The 15713-nt window shown below is 36.4% G+C and overlaps 2 protein-coding genes across 2 annotated transcripts; both read left to right on the plus strand.

Moving 5' to 3' along the window:
- Positions 1-4292: 4292 nt before the first annotated feature.
- On the plus strand, positions 4293-4955 carry LOC142176254 (uncharacterized). The gene is made up of 3 exons (XM_075243383.1): positions 4293-4594; positions 4669-4810; positions 4896-4955. Exons 1-3 carry the CDS (start codon positions 4293-4295, stop codon positions 4953-4955), a joined length of 504 nt encoding a protein of 167 aa, XP_075099484.1.
- Positions 4956-10389: 5434 nt separating this feature from the next.
- On the plus strand, positions 10390-14921 carry LOC107802534 (mitochondrial dicarboxylate/tricarboxylate transporter DTC). The gene is made up of 5 exons (XM_016626053.2): positions 10390-11027; positions 11953-12014; positions 13660-14018; positions 14324-14532; positions 14653-14921. Exons 1-5 carry the CDS (start codon positions 10770-10772, stop codon positions 14707-14709), a joined length of 945 nt encoding a protein of 314 aa, XP_016481539.1. The 5' UTR covers positions 10390-10769; the 3' UTR covers positions 14710-14921.
- Positions 14922-15713: the final 792 nt, after the last annotated feature.

The raw sequence follows: 15713 nt of genomic DNA on the forward strand, positions 1-15713 counted from the left end.
TTTCATGACAGTGGCCGGTCTCCAAACCACCCCAAAATTACACCATGCAATCCTCATCCCCCCCTTCTTTCCAAATCCATCATTAGTTTTCACTAAATCCCACCCAAATCCCACCAATTTCAGATCTGGAAAACCGGAGCCCTAGTTGATTTTTTCTTCTAATCCTTCGAAGCTTCAAGACACGACTTGAGTCTAAAATTTATATTAACTAATCGTTCTCAGCAAGAATGATTGCTTACTGTATTTTTTGGACCCACTTCAAAGCATGACCAAGAGTTTAGCCAGTCTTGTACGAGCCCTTTGGTCCAAGTTTCTTTTCAACTTTGTTTTGGTAAAGCCTTACCACTGTCCTCTCCCTTCTTTTTCTTTTTGAGTCAGTGCCTTTTTTTAGGTTTTAGTTAGTCATGTTCAATCATGTGTTGTTGTTAGATTTTTTTTAATTTGGTTTAACTATTGATTAGCTTAGTTCATAGTCACAGATGCTAGCTATTTTGATTGTTTTGAATTATTTGTGGAATTTTTCTGTCATTCCTTCTGTTAGTCCTCTTTGTCTCTTCTTCACGATTCTTTTTATTCAGTTTGCATGTCTTAGGATTTTTAGTATTTTATTTAATCTTCTTGCCTATGTTGATATAAAGCAACATGTTTATCTTTGAATATTGGCAATCCCTTTGATCTTATTTAGGTTAGTTGACGGTTCCATTTGTGTTTGCCATAATTTGTAAATCAATAGACATTTCTAGGGGTCAAATGAACAAAAGAAAAATTAAGGGGTCATGTGTGGGGTGGACAAACATGAAATAGGATAAGACCATGATTAGAAGGTTCTAGAATATGGGGAGTTGGCCCTATTTGGCCAATACAAAAGATACTGAAACCAATTAGGGACAGCCAGCTGTCCAATTCTGTTAAAATATGCCTTTTGTGGCTGAAGGGAATAATTCCTTTATTCTTTCAGCACATAGCATTTTATATGCCTATATAGAGTACCTTTCCTTCACTCATTAGATAGATTTTTCAGATCCAAAAGTACCCTAAAAAGTTCGGCTGTACTGTTACATTGGTGGCTAATCCAGTTTCTGATTTAAGAAGAAAAATAGTTAGAAAAGTTCTCGGAATTTCTGGTTTTAAAAAAGTCAAGAAAATGGATTGAATTTGAAACTGGGATTTGCTGTTGTTAGTTGTTGATTTTGACTGATTTTTCTACTGCTTCCTTTGTTCTCAAAGATTTTTTATATTCACTGTTGTTCCTTGTAACTAGGTATTCTTCGAATCTTAAATAGCAAGTGGAGTGCAAGTATATTCTTCCTTTCAAAGTTGTGTTCTGTGACCTGAAAATTACTGTTTAATCTTTGAATTTCAGTCTTTTCTTTACATATGTTGCTTTCAAGTCATTTAGCTTTCTTCTTTGTAATGTTGTTCCCATCTTTGGTTTTTGAGTATTTTAGACCTGTTTAGTTAAAGGTTTTCATAAATGAATGTCTAAATTAGTTCGTATGTGCCATGTTTTGTTCAAAGGTTAAGATGTTTAATTATCACAGTACCTTTCTGATTAGAGTATACTGTTAGAGGTTGCTGCATCATTTGGGACATTGAGTACATTTAGTTTAATTATCTAGGAATCTAGCAATTGATAGTGTGAATTACATGTTTGAGATTAATGTATTTGAGGAGTTTAAGGTTCAAGCTTATAGTAAAAATATCATCAATGGCTTGCTAATGATTTAATACTTAAATTTGGTTGATTAGTGTTCTGAACCTTCAGTAGTCCAGTAGTGTTTTTTGGTGTATCTGTACAAAAAGGAATCAGGCCTCATAGAGCCTTAACGTTAAAGGCTACTTGGGTAAAAATGATTGGGCCTGGTGTTGGCCCATATGAGACAACCTGGCTAAAGCCAAGCCCAATATGACCATGCTCTCGATTTCTTTCACTGATGGGCTTAATTTTGAGCCCAGGTCAGCATTTGTTTGATTAAGTTATTTCTGTTAAGGATAGGCTTTAATTTTTGAAGGTTTGTATTTGAGAAGTTGGGCATGTACTAGCCCAAGTAAAAACTGCCAGGATAAAACGGGACTTACTTGTTCCCTTATCTTCCTTCTTGGGCCCAGTTTCGAGCCCAGCCAGCACCAACTATATTTTTTTTTTACAAAACTTTCCTTAGATAGTGTAATGGTCCTACCTTTGGCCCAACCTTTTCCAAAACAATTAAAATTCAGCATGTATACCCAATGCATATCTTTAATTAGTAGCTTTACTTTGAATTTCAATTTAGTTTCTTTTAGAATAAATGTGAACATTCGTAGTCTGCTTTAGGCGCGAACTTGGCAAATGTCGGTTTTTTTTAACTAATGAATTACTAATAGTTGGATACTTTCCTTTAAAAATAAATTGAGGCGTGTCATACACAAATAAAATCTATAACCCATGGCCCTCGCATTAATACCAACTAGTGTGAAAGACACTTTGGACATTCATAACTAGCGTAAAAAATACTTTGAACATTCGTAGTTTGCTTTAGGCGCGTTTTATAATAAATCATCATGACTATGGGTACGGTTCCCGTGGCATAATCGTGATACCTAATTTCCAAATTCGGGTATGCATTTCATGTGACCCGATCATAACAACTTCGAACAATAATAAAATAAATGTATCGCGAATCGCGGGTGCATTTCATGTAGCGTGGTTTGCGGTGTGTTCCAAAATGGCAAGTGTACGACAATCGTAACTTGTTCAAGAAGTAATTCCATAAATCCTAAAAAGTCATTAAAATAATTAAAAGTGGATATAAAGTTAAAAATGCACAATAGGTCTAAAACATGTAATTAATCAAATAATTAGGCCAATTTTTAATAGTTTACACGACCGTGCTCGAACCACGAAACCCGAGAATGCATAACACCTTCTCCCGGGTTAACAGAATTCCTTACCTAGAATTTCTGGTTTCGCAGACTTTTAAATAAAGTCAAAATTCTCCTCAATTTGGGATTTAAAATAAACCGGTGACTTGGGACACCATAAATTATTTCAAGTGGCGACTATGAATTTGAATATAAATAATCCCATTTTAATTAATGTCACTTTTTAATTGGAAAAACTCCCTTATATACCCTTTTGGGTAGAAACAGGAGGTGTGACAGATGGAACCGTGGCAAGATATCAATAAGCTAGAGAGTATAGAAGGAAGCTGGTGATTCATTCTGCTTATGCTAATATGAATGGTAAGATATGGGCTTTTGTTGAGTAAGATATAGATGTTGACATTGTGATGAACATGGAACAGCAAATGACACTTAAGTTGTTAACAAAAATTTAAACAAGGAACTATATGTGACATTAGTCTATGCCAAATGTGATACTATAGAAAGGACTGAACTATGGGATTCAATGTATCATTTAGCCTATGATATGGAATCTCCTTGGCTTGTTGGAGGAGATTTCAATGTGATTCTATCTGAGGAGGAGAAATATGGAGGACTGCATGTTTATTTAAGTGAAATAGAGGACTTTGCACATTGTGTGGATACATGTGCATTATATGACCTAGGCTTCAAGGGGAGTTTGTACACTTGGTGGAATAAGAGATCTGATATAGACTGCATATTTAAGAGGCTTGATAGATACTTTACAAATGAACAGTTCCTTGGCCATTTCCCAACACTTTAAGTATAGTATCTGATTAAGTATGGTTCTGATCATGCTCCCCTCCTACTTTCTTTTAACATTGACACAGTCCATATTAAGAAACCTTTCAAATTTCTTAATTTTTAGGCTACACATGAAACGTTTCTGAAGGTGGTAAAGGAGAATTGGGTGACTGGTGGCATGGGAAATTCATTTATTCAATTTCACAATAAGTTGAAGAAGGTGAAGGCAGCATCGGTAGTGTGGAGTAAGGAGACCTTTGGAGACATATTTAAGCAAATTGCATCACTGGAGGATATCATTAAGGTTCATGAGGTGGAGTTTGAGTTGAATCCAACAACACAAAATAAAGCTAAATTATACAAGGTTAAAGCTGATCTTACAAGATACTATCAGTTTGAGGAGGAATTTTAGTGGCAAAAAGTAGGAATGCAGTGATTTAAAGATGGGGATAGAAACATAAATCTTCTATGATCATGTTAGAGGTAAAAGGAAAAGGTTGCAAGTCAATAGGATATTGGATGATAATGGTAATTCGATAGATTCAAAGGAAGAAATAGCTAAGGAGGCAGTTGATTTCTTTCAAGCATAGTTTACTGAAGAAAAAGATCCAACAAACTTTGACATCATAAAGTATGTTCCAAAGATGATTACTGAAGAGCAAAATGAAAGGTTGTATGCTGAACCTACAATGGAAGAAGTCAAGGCAGTAGTATTTGGCTTAAATGGAGATAGTACCAGTGGTCCAGAAGGATTCACTGGCCATTTTTATCAGGCTAGCTGGGAAATAATATGTGAAGATGTGCTCAATATAGTCAAGGGTTTCTTTTGTGGTGCTGAGCTTCCAAAATTCATCATTCACACAAACCTTGTATTGCTTCCCAAAAAGAAGACTGTAGCTACATTTTCAGACATGAGGCCAATCAATCTAACAAAATCATATCCAGAGTAGTTCATGAGAGGTTAGTAGATCTACTGTCTTCCTTAATATCTCCCAATCAGGCTGGTTTTGTCAAATGAAGGAGCATTGTAGAGAATATCTTATTAACTCAAGAGATCATAACTGACATTAGATTGAGAGGGAAGTTATCTAATGTTGTTATCAAATTGGACATGGCAAAGGCGTATGATAGTCTCATGGTTGTTTTTGACAAAGGTGCTAAGGCAAACGGGGTTTGGAGAGGTGTTCAGTGATATGATCTTTAAGTTAGTGTCCAACAATTGGTACTCTGTTCTCTTGAATGGGCAGGCCAATGGTTTCTTCAAATCATCAAGGGAAGTTAAGCAAGGAGATCCTCTTTCTCCCTAATTCTTCATTCTAGCAGTTGAAGTACTTGGAAGAGCCTTGGATGCCTTGTTTGACAATCCTGATTTCATAGGATTTGATATGCCAAAGTGGAGTCAAAACATCAACTATTTATCCTATGCAGATGACACAATTATTTTTTGTTTTTCTCACTATGGGGCAGTGCAGCTTACCATGAATGTATTAAAGGAATATGAGGCAGCTTCAGGTCAGAATATCAACAAGGAAAAGTCCTCTTTTTATATGCATGAAGGAGTGCCTGCAAATGAAGCTAACACTGTCTATTTGATTACAGAATTTCAAAGAAATCCCTTCCCATTCACATATTTGGGATGCCCTATATCCTACAGCAGGAGGAAGAAAGATTTCTACAAGGGCATCCTCTTCAAATTTCAGGAGAGGCTATCATCATGGAAAGGTAAGCTATTCTCAATTGGTGGCAGGGCTGTTTTGGTTGCACATGTGCTTGAGAGCATGCCAATTCATCTCTTGTCAACTGTGAACCTACCAGTATATGTGATCAATCAGTTACACAAGATGTTTGCTAGGTTCTACTAGAGCAATTCAGGCAATGGAAAGGCTAGACATTGGGCTTCATGGGGCAATTTGTGTCTGCCTAAAAGTGAAGGAGGTCTTCGTTTCAGATCCTTACATGATGTGGCTAAGGCATTGTTTGCTAAGCTGTGTTAGAACTACAGAACAAAAGATACACTATGGTCTATATTTATGAGGAACAAATAATGCAAGAAGATTATTGAGGTGCTAGTTCCTTGGAGAAATGGATCCCGGGTTTGGAAGAAAATGCTACAAATGAGAGAGGAGGTGGAACATCAAGTGTGGTGGCAACTGAAAAATGGAATCTCTTACTTCTGGTATGATAGTTGAACTGGACTTGGAGCTCTTTACCATGATTCATGTCCAGATTATTGGTGTGATGAATCCATAAAACACGTGGATGAGGTGGTGGAGAATGGGACATGGAATGAAGTGTTGTTGAGGGAGCTAGGAGTTAGCTGACCATATCTTAGAGAATATCACACCTCCTACACATCCCCCAATGAAGGATAAGCCTAGAAACGAATGGCCAATTTACAGTGAATTCTGCTTGGCAATACATAAGGAAGATAAGAGATGAGAGCAAGCTATACAAGTTCTTCTGGGTGAAGGGACTGCCTTTCAAAGTTAGCTTCTTCATGTGGAGGTTATGGAAAGCAAAACTGCCTTTGGATGATTGGTTCCAAAGGCTGGGGTATATTAGAACTTCAAGATGTTGGTGTTGTAGGCACCCTAAATAAGAAACATTACCTCATGTCTTCTTGAAATCTCCAGCTGCTAGGTTTATGTGGAATTATTTTGGTGCACCTACTGGGATCAAAACAAAAGCAGCTGGTACAATTGATAAATGAATGGTAGAACTAAGCAAGAAATACAAGTTTGAAGGCAGTATATCAAGCAATGCCAAACTTGATTGTCCGGCACATGTGGAAGAGGATGAACTCTGCATAGTATGAGAAAACTGTATTTATTAATAGGCTGATTTATCAGATTTCAAACTTCATCCAAATGCTATTGAAAGTGAGGAGACTAGGCATCAAGGATGTCACGGCAAATTGGCCAGACCTACATGAGAAGTTAGCCCATCATGTTCCAAAGCTAATATATACAAAGGTTATGTGGCAACTACCTCTTGTGGGTTGGATAAAATGCAATACGGATGGGGCTTGTAGAGGAGACAATGGAGGAGCTCCATATGATTTTTGTATAAGGGATGGAATAGGAGACCTCATCTATGCCCAGGCAGAATGAGTAGAGGAAGCAACAAACAATATAACCGAGGCACAAGCAATTCTGGAGGCTCTAAGGTACATTATTCAAATTCCATTCTCTCCATGCATAATTGAAACTGATTCTTTGCTTATTAAGAATGTGTTGGATGATATTCGGGAACCACCTCGGAGCATAGCCAACCAGGTAGATGAAACCAAATCATTATTGTCTAGGGGTGTATTCCAGCTAGCTCATGTACTGAGGGAAGGCAACAAGTTAGTTGATCATCTAGCTAACTTGACATTGGACCAGCAACATATACAACATGTACGCTCATTTTGGTAACTAGACATACAATGGAGGAAGATACTGAACAATGACAAACTTCAAATACCCTACTTGAGGGTAAGAGTTGCCAAGCCAAATGCTAATTGATGGAGGAACTAATTGATATGGAGAGTGAAGGGGAGATCATAATAATGAAGAGGATGAGGAGAAATTATTATGGAGGAATGAGGCAAATTATAGGGGAAAGAGAAAACATGACCCTTCCAACTCAAATCCTTAGGGAGGAAAGAAGGAAGGATTTTTTCTCTAACATGTTTGTTAATTTTGCAGGTACCTTGGAGGGGGTTTGGCTCTATATTTTGGCCAAACCTATTAGGGTGGTATTAGTATCTTTGATACTCAACCCCTATAGGTGTAATCACTAGATAGGTCAGCCCGATTATTCTATCAAAAATGCAAACAGAAGGCTGCGCACAAGCCTATGCTATACGATTCATTACCAAGTCTAGTATGGAGGAACCAGGAAGAGTTACACTATGAAATGCATATCCTTTTGGATCTACCACTTCCTGAGAATCACAAAAGGCAAGAAACACACAGTCCATCAAGTCTCAAGAGCCAGTGTTACGCGCAAGGATTGTCTAGTTGATGCAAGATCAAGATTGCTAAAAATCCAAGAAATTCAAGAAGTGAAGAATCCATTCAAAATTAGGATTTCTTTTCCTTAAAGATTATGATTTGTTATTTCTTATTTCCTAGTAATTTAATTTTTGTTTTAGTAGGATTATATTTGTAGTTCTAGTCAAACTAGGCTTGTTAGTTGGTATCCCATTCTTATTAGAATTCTTTTTCCAATTTTAGTTAGGATAGGTTTTCTTAGCTTTATTCTTATTTTAGTTTAATTAGGATTAGTTTTCCTTAACCTTATCAATTTTATGCATTGTAAGACCTATTTAAAGGGCTTAATATACTGAAAATAAAGAGTGGTGATTAGTTTTTTTAAGCTTTTGCTTCAAAAACGTGATTGATCTTTTATTTCATTCTTCTTCTTTTTCCAATGGTTCTTGCAATCTTGAGGGATTGATGACCGTGTGGGGTGAGGTTTCTTTCCATCTTACATTCTTCTAACGTGAGTTGAAGAACGTTTTCGCTAGTTTTGTGAAAAACTCTAGCGGGTTGCTTTTGTTTTTCTCTCTTCTTTGTACTTGAGAAGTGCAAAATCTTGAAAGTACATCACTACTGCCCACATTAGGTAAGCTTCGCCATGGGGTTGTACCACTTTTGGCTGGCAATTTCAGTGAGTATTGGAGGAGCTCTCATGCACATTGTGCATCTACTACACATAAGGAACCTACATATAACAGGTTTGGTACTAGATTGTCCAGGTATGATCACACAACTAGGCAACAAAGTCGCAACAAAGTCCCTACTGCCTTGAACTGGACAGGTATCTTAGAATGCATTTCGCGCAAATTGGGGAACAAGCAGGCATGTTCAAGTTTAGATACCAGTTATAGACATCACATGAAGTCCCCAGTTGACAAAGACACCAAGTGCAACTACCCAAATTCAAACGAAGAGAATACAGTCCTTTCAAAGAGGTGTTTCAAGTTAAAGTCAGTTAGATTGATTCAAGATTTATGGTTATTAGATCTTTTTGTACTATCAAAGAATTGTGTCCCACAAGACTTTGATATTAGGTTCCATGTACTTTCATTATTTACGCACTTACATTTTGTAAGACCTCCAGACACATGTTGATTTATTTTGGATTATCTTAATAAAAAAGACCACTAGGCTGACTAGGCAATCAACCTAGTGGTATATTTGCCTAAAACGTGCAATAAAATCTTGAAAAAAAGACATTTTGGTCATATCATCTTTTTCTCATTATTTATAGAAGTATGGAAAATGCTCCATTCATCCATTCGATTGGTGAAGAATAGGGATGGCAAATGGGCAGATCGATTCGGATATGAGCGGGTCAAAACGGGTAATTCGAAAATAGATTAATTATCCAACCCGACCCGTATTTGAGACGGATAAAAATGGGTTATTCGGCAGATAATATGGATATCCATATCATCCATTGCTTCTTGAATATGATCACCTTTGGGAGAATTCTTAGTCTGCCAAACTTGAGGAACCCCCAATTTGAGCCTTTACAAATGTAAAAATTAAACACATTAGTTATTCATTGGTTAACATTAGTTAAACACATTTCTTATCCATATTCGACCCGTTTTTAAAAAGTATCTATTTTTAGTGGATAATATGGGTGGATAACTATTTTGTTTTAGGCCAAATACATATACAGACCATTAAACTTGGCCCAATTTTTCATTTTGGCACTTTAACTTAGCCTTGTTCCATTTTGGCCCTCCAACCCCATTTCTTTTGTTCCATTTTGACACAAAATATTTTCTCCCAGGTAAAAATGCAGCGCGTGCAAATACCCAGCTGCCACCCCCCCACCCCCGCAAATTTTTTTTTCTTTTTCTTTTTTGTAATTTCAAATTATTGTTTTTTTTCATTTTTTCTGGCCACATCCCGGGGAAAAATATTTTTTTATATATATTTTCAGTAATAACTACGGGTTCAACTGAACCCATAACTTTCGACGCAGAGTAAAAATTTGTAAGTAAAAATTCATTAAAATTATAAAAAAAATAGATATAAACTCGTAACATTTAAAAATATAATGGGTTCTTTTGTTCCACTTTGACACAAAAACTTTTATCCCAGATAAAATGCAGCGCGGACAAATACCCAACTGCTACCCCCCCCCCCCCCCCCCCCCCCGCAATTTTTTTTTAATTTCAAATTATGTTTTTTTTTGTTTTTTCTGCCCCCTCCCATGGAAAAAATATTTTTATATATATATATTTTCAGTAATAACTACGAGTTAAACTAAACCCATAACTTTCGATGCGGAGTAAATATTTATATGTAAAAATTCATTAAAATTGTAAAAAATAGATATAAACCCATAACTTTAAAAATATAATGGGTTCAATGTTAAAAACATTAAAATTGAATCCATAAGATTTAAATTCTAGATTCGCCTCTACGTTGAAATTTGGCTTAGAAATGGCTCTCACACGCCTACAAGGGTGAGTCAAATCACATGTGGAATCTAATCAGTTTTGTGTCAAAGTAAAATAAAAGAAATGGGGTTAGAGGGCCAAATGGAACAAGGCTGAGTTAAAGTGCCAAAATAAAAATATATAAAAAAACATGCATTTTTATGTATTTGGCCTTTGTTTTAACCATTTTGTCACATGTAGACCGAAGAACATGCATACATGGAGGCACCAATTAACCCACTACATCATGCAATTGTCCTGTGAGTAAGAAGCTGCTTCCTTTTGGTCAGCGGAATAATGGCAAACTTCCCAAAATCGGCAAATATATTTTGTGTGTCATGCAAGTGACACTAGTGGTACGAGTCAATTTTTTTATATTATATTTTTGTATACTCAAAAGTGTAAGATGAAGGTGCACAAATTTATAAAAAAAAAAAATTCATGGAATTGCATAACACACAAAATAAAACTTTCTCCCCAAAACGTATACTTCTGTTTCTGCCTTTCTCGCACCCTAAAGGTGATTTTCAAGCAAAAGGAAAGAAAGTAGCAGTACACACTGCACACTGCAACAGTACCCACACTGAAACGCCAAACATATTGAGAAGAGAAATTCAAGAAGTAGGCCACAAAACTGAAAGCCCCTTTTCTTCCTATATTTTGTGGATTCAAGAAAATGGAAGATTCAGAATTGAATATGATGTACGAAAAAGAAAAGCCAATGGTGAAAGTTTCTGAGAGTAGTTTGAGAAACAGTGTGTGGCCATCACTGAAGCCATTTGTGAATGGAGGGCTTGCTGCAGTGCTTCCATTGAGTAGTGTGTATTTTTTGCAATCATGCGTTTACCACATCTTAAACGCCAAGATCAAGTCGTCCGGTCAAGAATTAATCAACCCTAAATGGCTCCATCAAACGCATTTTAATGTGTCTCAGGTTATCTCTCTTCCTAAAAAAAATGCTTTCTACTTTACTCTACTTAATTATATGTCTAATTTCTTCTAGTTTTGCGCAAAAACGGCTGTTTTCCTCTTCATATATATGTTGTTCTTTGTTTTGTTTTGGTTATTACTCTTTTGGGCTGAATTCGCATTGTTCTATGTTTTATTTAATTTTATTATGTGCTTCCTGTTTTTGTTTTACCTTTTCTATATTATGAAGTCAATTTTTTAGAGAGATTTATTTTTACAACTTTGGTTTTCGGGCCAGTTTGTGTCTGCTCGGTTATTCCATTTGTACCTGCTAGTTCTCACCAGCATAGATATTGGGTAACTATGTCAACAATATCTTATGACAGATAGAAAAAAATCACATAATGTGTTTACCCGGGTTTGGTTGCTTTGCCGGGATAGAACCAGTGCTTAGCAAGCGTCGGTCTAACGACCCCCTTGTATAGGTTGGAGCTACCTAATTATTAGAGATTTTTGCCTCTCCTGGAATTTGAGCCCTGATTTCACATTATGTTCACCTACTTTGACAGCTAGGCCACACTCTTGGATGCAATTTTGGACAAAGATTAAAGCCCCTTATGTGATGCTTACTTCAATTTGTTTATTGTGTTTGTAGTTTGCATGTGAGACTTGACTGTAGCACCTAAGGGCTTAGGAAACAGCATCTTCTTTGTTGGTTATGGTCTTGCTTTAGTGCTAGCACATATTGGATTTTAAAAGACCATACTTCTACCCTTGTTTGTGTTGTATCTTTTTTACTGGAGAATTGGTATTATTCAAGTTTACAAGTCATTTCATTTATATTTTTTCCGATTTCAACAATATTAATGTGATTAATTTCACAAAGCTTTCAACAATTTCTATCTGTAATGGAATCTTCTGGCAATGTGATTGACTTGTTTATCTTACAGAGAATGCCATTTGTGTTGTCTCGACGAGGGATAAACATGGCTGCGCTACTTGGCTCCTATGAGTAAGTATACTTATTTACTTGAAATAGAAGAATGCTACTTTAATTTTGTTGAAGGTAATTAAAAAAGTGCTTCCTATCATAAAGAAGTAAAAAAGAAATAACGAAAGGGGGCACATATGGCTTGTGCTTATAAGAAAATCCAGCAAAAAGCTGTTGGAGATTTTCAAAAATGTCCTTAATGGGCTAAGTTCAACAGTTTGGCCAACCTCTGATCCTCAGTTAGATACTTTGTTCTCTAAGTGAATGCGCAGGAATGTGACTCTGTTTATGCATAACAGAACCAGGCTTTTTGGTTTTATTATATGCTCGAGACAAATTCGCTCACTCTCTTCAGGAGCAAATTTAGCATCGAGGAATACATAACTCGCCTTAAATTTCCTACAAGGGTTCTTCTCTTTTCTAACAAAAGTAGCAAACATTTCTTGCAACTTCTCGAAAATCTTCCCATATGCAAGGATTCAAACTGCAACTGGTTCAATGTCTATCATAAAATTCAAGATTATCCTTTCTCCGTTTATTTTCCATCAGTCAAGTCAGTGTGAACCTGCCAATTCAAGCAACTAGTTTCTAAAACCGGTTGAGATGTGAACCATTTTCTGTTAGTAACTTAAGATCATCAGATGGTTGAATTGATCAACGATGCTTCTCTCCACAATTTAGAGCTATTTGATTACCTGTGAAATGATGTGGCACGTATTGGATCTCTGACACGAGCAATTTTGAGATAAAATGGTAATAATATGGGGTAACTGAACAAGGAAACTTTTGACTTTAAAAGAATAGGTAAAATTCCAAATATTTGCAACCAAAAATACCCACAGGCATTTCAACATCCACCTTAAAGTTTCTCGAAAAAGTTCAATAACCACCAACATTTCTTTCTCACTAATGGTGGATGATTGAATATAAGGGGAAGAAAGTGAAACCGCATCTAGTTAGTCGAGAATTCATAGTTCTATGGGCTGCCCTATGCTTTCAGAACCTTCAATCCCGGGAAGTTATATTGGTATATTTCTTCTTCTTTTTTTCTTTAATACTGAAGTCAAATCAAAAGTAGAAGAAGTGAGTCTCAGGTCACCTATTGATCACCATAGACACAGTAGTATGAAGTAAAACCTGTTCTAACATCATATAATTCTGCTCATGCAACCCTTATTAGGTTCTGAGATCTTATACTTAATTTCTGCAAGAAAACTGTTTGAAGTAGTAGAGTACTCTATTTCCAGCTAACAGGTTAGAACTTTGAGTTACTAAGGAGAAATGTGGGAAAAATACACTACTGATCACAGAGGAGACTCTTTTGGGGGGGGGGGGATTTACTAAATCAAGAAGAATTTTTTTTTACAGAGTTTACTTTTAAGGATTCATATTTGTGTTTGTCAAAGACATAGCATCTTTACTCAGGCCGTCAGAATTGATGTTTACTCCACTTTTTGACTCATTACCCGAAAGGAAGTTGTTTCATTATCATTTTGGTTATACGAGGAGGAGGGTGAGACGACATAGGTGATTTGGGACATACTTTTGATATTTAACCTGGTTGAGCTTATAAAGTCATTTGCATAATATAATATTTTTTGTTGACAAGCTAATTTGATGATGATTAGAAAGTACTTAGATGAATGATTTTGCCCCTTTCTTCTAGGATTTTTACAAGAAAAGTGGAAGCCTTGAATAAAGGGAGCCCTTTGACCATCTATCAGGAGGCTGCTTGTGGGCTTATCTCTGCAACATTTCGTGCTTATATTTGTTATCCTCTGATAGAAGGACATGTTGCTGCTGGCATTGCTCAAGCAGTAACCCTTAAACATAATCGCTTCGGACATATTTTCAGTACAATCACACAGGTGGTAAGAAATGAAGGGCCTTTAGCATTATGGAAAGGAGCCTCGCGTGTTAATCCGGTATCACTAGCATCATGCACAGGAATGCTAGTATCATATGATCGGACTCGGATTTATTTGAAAGAAAGATATGGCCTAAGGGAAAATGCTGCACGTTTAGGTAATTACTTTTTAGCATCCGTCTGGTTTCTGTTATTTTCGAGGGCCTTTCGGAAACAGTGTCTCTACCTTCATACAGTAGAGGTAAAGGTCTGCGTACACACTACCTTCCCCAGACCCCACGGATTTCAGTGGGTTTGTTGTTGTTGTTGTCTGGTTTCTGTTATTATTGTCCTTATTATTATTGATCTGTCAGTTATGTGGTTACATATTATTTGTCACAGCAAAAGTGTGCTTTCAAATGTTTTTCTTTGATCCTTTTTTTTAAGTGAAAAAAACTTAAATGTATCTTCTGTTGTGCTTCAGGTGCAGGAATTTTCTCAGGGATGTGTTCTGGAGCCTGCACTATATCAGTTTGTTATGCAGCTGAAATTATTGGCTTTATTCGATCGAAAAGAGTTAAATCCCCACATAGTTTTCTATTCTATGCCTTAAAAGTTCTTGAGCCAGGTGGAGGCTCTAATTTCTATTCGCGCCTCGGAAAGCAATCTGTTCGTAATGCTCCTGGTGTTATGGTAAATACTCTTTCATCGCTTAAGAAATGAAATTCTTTTTTTCTTTTTTCCTTACAGAACTCCTGTTTGTGTGACCTGTTTGCGCATTATTTTTCTTTTAATGCAATGATTATTCTGCAGATGGTGTGGGTGTTGTTGGAAGCCATCCGTGACGCGGAGGAGTCCATTGGATTGTAGCACACCAACTGGAGATTAAAATAGTGAAATGTAGAGGTCAAAAACTAGCCTAGGAAGTTGCTTTAATCAAAGGAAACTCAGGCATCTACTGCTTTATATTTATTTGAAACTTAACTAATTGGGTGACGGTGTAGATGATTAGGAGTTCAGTTACTTATCTCGTGCTAATTTAAGCGTTGTGCCTGATTTATAATTACCCCGTTGTTTCCTTCTATCCATAACTAATTGGGTAAAGTAGAATTTTGATTGGTCCATTGGTTTAACCAACCTTGAACGAGATTTGACCCAAGGGCCACCTCACTTGGTCAATGTGTTTATATTATTCATAATGAAAAATCACGTAAATGAAGAAACATCCGCATTCATCGAGGTCGCTCACTCCTGCTAAAAGACATTTTCAAAAGCTTTTCTTATGAAGTTTACTCGGTCAATATCGGAGAGTCAAAAATAAATGCGAGTCCTAAGAAAGCACCTGATCAGAGATTGTTAGATGAAAACAAAGGAACACCCGAATTATAGAATACTCTAATGCAAATGGAGCTAGTTCTCCAATTGATCAACGATCTAATTCTGGGAATTGCATCTTTGTTGGTCATAATCTTGTATCATGAAAAACTAAGAAGCAAAACATTGCTGTTCGGTCTAGTTCAAAAGTCGAACATAGAGTAAGGGCAATAGTTGCTTCTGAGCTCGCACATGTAAAACAAATTAATTACTTTGATAATTCAAGTTTACAGACATTAAAAAAATGAAGTAATATTGTGATAACCAAGGAGCAATGCACTTATCTTCTAATATGATCTTTCATGAAATCACTAAGCACGTAGAAATAAACTGACATTTTGTTGGAAAGGAAGCTCTTTTCGAGGAAATTATAACATAATCTAAGTAAACTAGCAGCCAATTTTACCAAGCTCATAGAGGACCTCAAAGTCCATGCATTTGTGACAAGCTTGGTACATACAATTTATATGCACCAACTTGAGAGAGAAAGTTGGAAGATT

This window comes from Nicotiana tabacum, chromosome 22, assembly GCF_000715075.1.
Source record: "Nicotiana tabacum cultivar K326 chromosome 22, ASM71507v2, whole genome shotgun sequence".
In the NCBI taxonomy this organism is placed as follows: domain Eukaryota; kingdom Viridiplantae; phylum Streptophyta; class Magnoliopsida; order Solanales; family Solanaceae; genus Nicotiana; species Nicotiana tabacum.

Bases quoted from the DNA above. Each gene is read 5' to 3' on its own strand.
- LOC142176254 (XM_075243383.1), top strand. From the start codon at position 4,293: ATGATTACTGAAGAGCAAAATGAAAGGTTGTATGCTGAACCTACAATG. The intron at 4,595-4,668 runs GTAGTTCATGAG...TGTCAAATGAAG, and splicing joins CTAACAAAATCATATCCAGA to GAGCATTGTAGAGAATATCT. The intron at 4,811-4,895 runs GCAAACGGGGTT...TTGAATGGGCAG, and splicing joins TTTTTGACAAAGGTGCTAAG to GCCAATGGTTTCTTCAAATC.
- LOC107802534 (XM_016626053.2), top strand. From the start codon at position 10,770: ATGGAAGATTCAGAATTGAATATGATGTACGAAAAAGAAAAGCCAATG. The intron at 12,015-13,659 runs GTAAGTATACTT...CCTTTCTTCTAG, and splicing joins GCGCTACTTGGCTCCTATGA to GATTTTTACAAGAAAAGTGG. The intron at 14,533-14,652 runs GTAAATACTCTT...ATTATTCTGCAG, and splicing joins GTAATGCTCCTGGTGTTATG to ATGGTGTGGGTGTTGTTGGA.